Here is a 6,000-nt window from a genome sequence, read left to right on the forward strand (position 1 = left end):
ATTCTATGTTTTTGAAAAGTATACAGAGTGAAATCGATGGGCACATTCACCCATCATGTAGACCATTCAGATAATATATGATTTTAGTAGATACGTCTATAAGATGACAAAATGCATATTTATTAACTTGCAATTTGGTATTTGCGAATATTATAATGTAGTTTATTGAATCTTAGAGTCAAACAAATAATAAGATATTAGGTCATTAAGTGTTATTAGTATAATAAAGTTTCTTTGAAATTTTATCAATGAATCTTTTTTTCTTTTTGGGGATTGTCATTTTATTTATTTTTTATAATTTAAATAATGTGTTTAGAAATTTCATTTATATAGTAAGCTGAAAATATATGAATATTTGTTGTGATAATAGAAAATTTAAAATATGGCTATGATTCAAGATTTCATTTCTTAGATTTTTCTGTAATAAGTGATGGTTTGCTATTATCATTTCTTACATTTTATTTTATGTTTCTAGACACTTGTTTTAGTAATTATGTTAAGTATCATGATAATTATTAGTTGTGTATATATGTATTTTGGTATATAATTTATATCTCATGCTTTGTTTTATTACTTGTTGATTTTATCCTATTAGATTTGCATTAGCATAATATTCAATATTTTATTGGTATGGAATTTATATTGCTTATAAGGATAATCATATAAAATTAAAAAGTTGTATTACTTATAGTAGCCTATGCGGCCATGCAATACTTCAGGTTGCCCTGACAATTGTGGTTTGTCATTAATCAATCTCAACATGATGATTTTATTTATTGTATATAGTGATTTTTAGTTTTGCATCACAAATATTGTTAGATAAACTTAAAGTTACAAGATTTGAAACTGTGAAATGAGTACAATTTAATAGTTTTTAAAATTAGTTCTCAATTGAAATTATGTGGAGAAAATATTATTGATAATGACGTACTGGAAAAAAGAATATTTTTTAACTTTTCATGCTTCAAATGTGCTATCACAACAACAATATCATGAAAAAGATTTTAAAAGATACTTTGAATTGATCTCATGCCTCCTTGTGGCTGGGCAAAATAAGAAATTATTAATAAAAAAAATTCATGAAGCTCGTTTTACTGGTTTTGCTCTATTCCCAAAGTAAATGCAGCAATTCATAATAAGTATGAAAGAAGATAAATTATAATCATAGTACATACCAAAGTAATTGAATTGACATTTGTTTAAGTTGAATTAAAGTGACATCTGACAATATTGAGAAGTGAGATCCAAACACGTTATTGAGAAGTGAGAACCAAACATTGCTTAGTTTCTCTTCAACACACGTTGGCAACCCAGAGGAAGAACCGAATCAAAGTATAATTAATTTATCATATTCTATTACTTTGTTCAGCCAACCGAAATCTTTGCATCGAGCTGGAGGCGAAATAGGGTTTGCGGAATCGATGGCTGGAGGCGGAGGAGACGTTTCGTCGGTGGAAGAACTCGATCAACTTCGTCGGAGTAATAAAAAGGTTAAGAGAGGAGCTGGAGACTTGAACTCAACAGATATTTCCTTGAAAAAATCCTATGCTCAATTGTTGTTAGGGAACCAATTGTTACATGGGAAAGACGATACTATGGACAGAAGATTTGAATCGAGAGGATTTCCTTGCTGCCGTCTCATCTGAATGGGAATCTGATGATGAGGAAGATTCATTTTTGCTTGAGGGAGAGGAGAATTTTTGCCCTACCATCACCCTGACAAAGGAAGAAAATGTTAGAATCCGGAAACCTTGGGAACTTTCTTTGATTATTAAGTTAGTAGGGAAAACTGTTAGTTACAGAACCTTATTAGGAAGAATCAATGTGCTATGGAAACCAAGTGGTGCCCTAGATTTGATTGACATAGGTAATGCTTTTTACATTGCAAAGTTCAGTTTACAGGAGGATTACCAGAGAGTTCTTACAGATGGGCCATGGATAATTTATGATCACTATCTATCTGTAAGGAGGTGGGAACCGAATTTTAAAGCAGAGGAAGAGATACTAAAAAAATTGATAGTATGGGTGAGATTCCCAAGTGTGGCAATTGAATATTTTGATACTCGTTTCCTCCACAGATAGGGAAGTCGAGTAGGGAAAGTCATCAAAGTTGATGACACTACAAAGCAAGCTTTGAGAGGTAAGTATGCCAGAGTATGTGTTGAAGTAGATATTACTAAACCATTATTATCAAAATTTAGGTTGAATAAATGGATACATCAGATTCTTTACGAGTCTATGCATTTGTTATGTTATTCTTGTGGGAAATTTGGACACCAAAAGGAGCAATGTTCAATGGTGCAACAGGTAGTGAATGTTGAATCAGAGGTTGTGCAGGAAGAGGTGGTTGCAAGATTAACTAAGTTGAAGGAAAAAGAGAAGGGTGTTTTGGCTCCAGATGACACTTACGGTCCTTGGATGCAGGCTCAAAAGACGAAATTCAGAAAGGATAATCGAAGAGTTAGTGGCAGTGAATTTGGAACCGGAAACAGAGATCAGGGAAGGGGAAATTCCAATCCAACCCATGTTGGGAATGGAGCAGTTGGATCAACAACGGGATCTAGATTTGCAGCATTAATGACGAATGAGCCTAATGAGATGGTCATTGAGTCCCAAACCAACTCTGATGTCTCTAGAGTTCCGGAGACGATTAAAGTTGTTTCAAGAGAAAGGTCTCCACAAAGAGATCGAAGTCCAAGGGAGAATGCTCACTGTCACAAACCGGTTAGCATAGGAGATTGTCAAGAAGTGCACAACTTACAGGAAAACAAATTGGGACAGATACGAGGCAAGAATCAAACACTTTCCCAGGATATCCATTGTGTGCAAAACTCTATCCAAAATAAAGCATCCCAAGAAAGTGTTCAAATAATGAGTTCGCAAGACAAATTAGGGGCAAAGGAGAATTTGAATCCTAATTTGCAATGGAATATAATGGTAAACCCTGCTACGGACAATCAAATGGAGGTGGAACAATTGTCTCTGAGAGGCGAATTGGGAAAACCTCCTGATGATATAATTAATAGAGATACTTTTGGAGGAGATGAGTTTTCTAATAAAGAATTAAATCACCCCTACGGGAGTGATGAGCATATGGATGATGATTGTTAATTTCTTCAAGTTTCCTATGAAGATTTTTGTTTGGAACTGCAAGGGAGCTGGTAGTAAAACATTTGTTACCACGCTGAATTTTTATAAAAAAATATATAATCCAGATTGTGTGATTATCATGGAACCTCGAATTAGTGGTTCTAGAGCGGATGGAGTCATTAAAAAACTCAGAGGGGCATTGAGCTTCAAGAGTGATGCTGTTGGGATGTCTGGAGGAATTTGTTTTATATTATATAATGAGCAGTTTCAAGTGTCCTTACGTCAACGTCACAGTCAATTTCTGATTATGGATGTTTTTGATCAAAGTAATAGTAAACAGTGGAAGTTAGCAGCTATGTATGCTAGTCCCATCGAGTCTGAGCGTCGACAAGGGTGGGTGGACATCCACACTTTCTTAAGCACATCTCAGACACCAACTCTTATTGCAGGTGATTTTAATGACATTCTGGACTCATCAGAGACTAGAGGTAGAGCTCCTTTGTCTATGAGAAGATGTTCTTTCTTTAGAGAGAACTTGAACCGTTGTAGCCTCGTTGATTTGGGCTTCTCAGGACCAAAATTCACCTGGATTGGTCCAAAGTGGAGAGGCTTCAGACGTGTATTCAGGCAACTTGATCGCGGTTTGTGTACAATGGATTGGAGACTCTGGTATCCGGATGCTTTGGTGAAGGTACTTCCTAGAATTAAATCAGATCATCATCCTTTATTGATTGACATCCATCCTAGTAAGGGTCCTAGGCGATATCGTCCTTTTCGCATGGAAGCTATGTGGCTTACACATGACAATTTTGAAGAAGTGGTTCGGAAGGGGTGGAGTGAGAGTTCCAGGTTTATCGAAGCTCTTGATTATTTGCAAGATAATTTGAAGGAATGGAATAAGAATTCATTTGGCAGATTAGACAGAGAGAAGCGTATACTTAATGCTCGTTTGGGAGGTATTCAGAAAAAACTAAATTCAGGATTGCCAAACCCTTTCCTAATAAGACTTGAAAAAGAGCTTCAGACTGATCTTTAGAGAATCCTCTGTAGAGAGGAGATTATGTGGGCACAAAAAAATCTCGAAAAAATTGGATTATACAAGGAGACAGGAATACTAAGTATTTTCATATTTCTACGGTTGTTCGAAGGCGAAGAAATAGGATTGAGGGACTTAGAAACAGTGATGCCGATTGGGTTCATGAGCCTAATTTGCTTAAACAACATGTCACAGATTATTTCAAAAACCTTTTTTCTACAGACACTCAAGAGGTAATCCCTATCTCTTCTAATCATAGCTACCCAATCCTGGATGCAGACTGGCTTGCTATGTTAGGCTCGAATGTTTCTGACGATGAGATTTACAAGACTATCCAACAAATGGGCCCCTGGAAGGCCCCTGGACCAGATGGATTTCAAGCTACTTTCTATCAGAAGACTTGGGCTATTACTGGAAAAGTTGTCTACAATACCATTAAAGATGCTTTTGCAGGAAGAATGGATAGTAAGCTTAACGAAACTTTCATTACTTTAATTCCTAAAGTAGAGAATCCTGAGAAAATCACTCAGTTCAGGCCTATTTCTTTATGCAATGTTAGCTTTAAAATCTTAACAAAAGTCATTACTAATAGGCTGAAGGAATTCATGCCAAGTCTAGTATCCCCAAATCAGGTTAGCTTTGTGCCAGGGCGCTACATCCAGGAGAATATCATTATAGCCCAAGAAAATTTTCACTCAATGAGAAGTAGTAGCAGAAACGTCAAATATATGGCCATCAAAATTGATCTGGAAAAAGCCTATGATCGAATTCGGTGGGATTTTATTGCTGAGTCTCTAACTTTAGTCGGAGTACCCCAGAATCTCATTCAAGTTATTATGATGTGTGTGACAACTTCTAAATTGAATATTCTCTCGAATGGTGAACTGACAGAATTTTTCCAACCCTCAAGGGGGATCCGCCAGGGAGATCCGCTATCTCCTTATTTGTTTGTTTATGTATGGAAAGATTGACGCATATTATCCAAGATTATGTTGATGCAGGAAGATGGATCCCCTTCAAATTCCGTAAAGATGGTAAAGGGATTTCCCACCTCATGTTTGCGGATGATGTAGTTCTTTTTGCTGAGGCATCTATGGAGCAAATTGGTAATATTAAAGATTGCTTGAATAAATTCTGCAGTGCTTCAGGAAGCCAAGTAAGTATGGAAAAAACTTGCCTCTACTTCTCAAAAAATGTAGAAGGACAATTAAGAAGGAATATTGCTAGCACTAGTGGCTTTTCGATAACAGAAGATATCGGATGCTATCTAGGTGTACCAATATGGAATGGCAAGAATCAAAAAGGAAATTACCATTATATTATTTCCAAAGTAAAGAATCGGTTATCATCATGGAAAGTAAAGTCTTTGTCATTAGCAGGGCGAATTGTTTTGGCCAAATCTGTTTTGCAGGCGACTCCATACTACACTATGCAATCGATGAGTTTACCCAAGGGTGTACTTAGTGAGATTGAGAAAGCTACAAGATCCTTTGTTTGAGGAGATAGTTCACAGCATAGGAAAATCCATTTAGTAAGTTGGAAGGGCATGTGTCAAGCGAAGAAGAATGGCGGTTTAGGTTTCAAAAGTCTTCACAAAATGAATCGAGCTTTTATTATGAAATTAGCATGGGGGTACCTTCAACAAGATTCAATGTGGGCAACCATTTTGAATGAGAAATATGGCACAGGAAGGAGATCCCACCCTCTCAAATTTTCAGCTATCGACTCACCACTATGGAAGGCGATCTCAAGAGAGGCTCCCACTGTACGCTATCATTGTAAAGTAGTTTTGGGTGATGGGAAACAAGCTTTATTTTGGAAGGACTGCTGGTTGGATCCTGATTACATTCTTGAAGATAAGGCATTTAATACTA

The 6,000-nt window shown here is 36.4% G+C and overlaps 1 protein-coding gene across 1 annotated transcript; it reads left to right on the forward strand.

Annotated features, from left to right (window-relative positions):
* Positions 1–3,229: 3,229 nt before the first annotated feature.
* On the forward strand, positions 3,230–5,624 carry LOC148999635 (uncharacterized). The gene is made up of 4 exons (XM_089140330.1): positions 3,230–4,046; positions 4,349–4,591; positions 5,128–5,282; positions 5,538–5,624. The coding sequence occupies exons 1-4, from the start codon at positions 3,230–3,232 to the stop codon at positions 5,622–5,624; spliced, it is 1,302 nt and encodes a 433-aa protein (XP_088996456.1).
* The last annotated feature ends 376 nt before the right edge of the window (positions 5,625–6,000 follow it).

The sequence above is a fragment of the Hakea prostrata genome, chromosome 11 (genome assembly GCF_041222555.1).
Source record: "Hakea prostrata isolate BN-2017 chromosome 11, UWA_Hpros_2, whole genome shotgun sequence".
NCBI classification, from domain to species: domain Eukaryota; kingdom Viridiplantae; phylum Streptophyta; class Magnoliopsida; order Proteales; family Proteaceae; genus Hakea; species Hakea prostrata.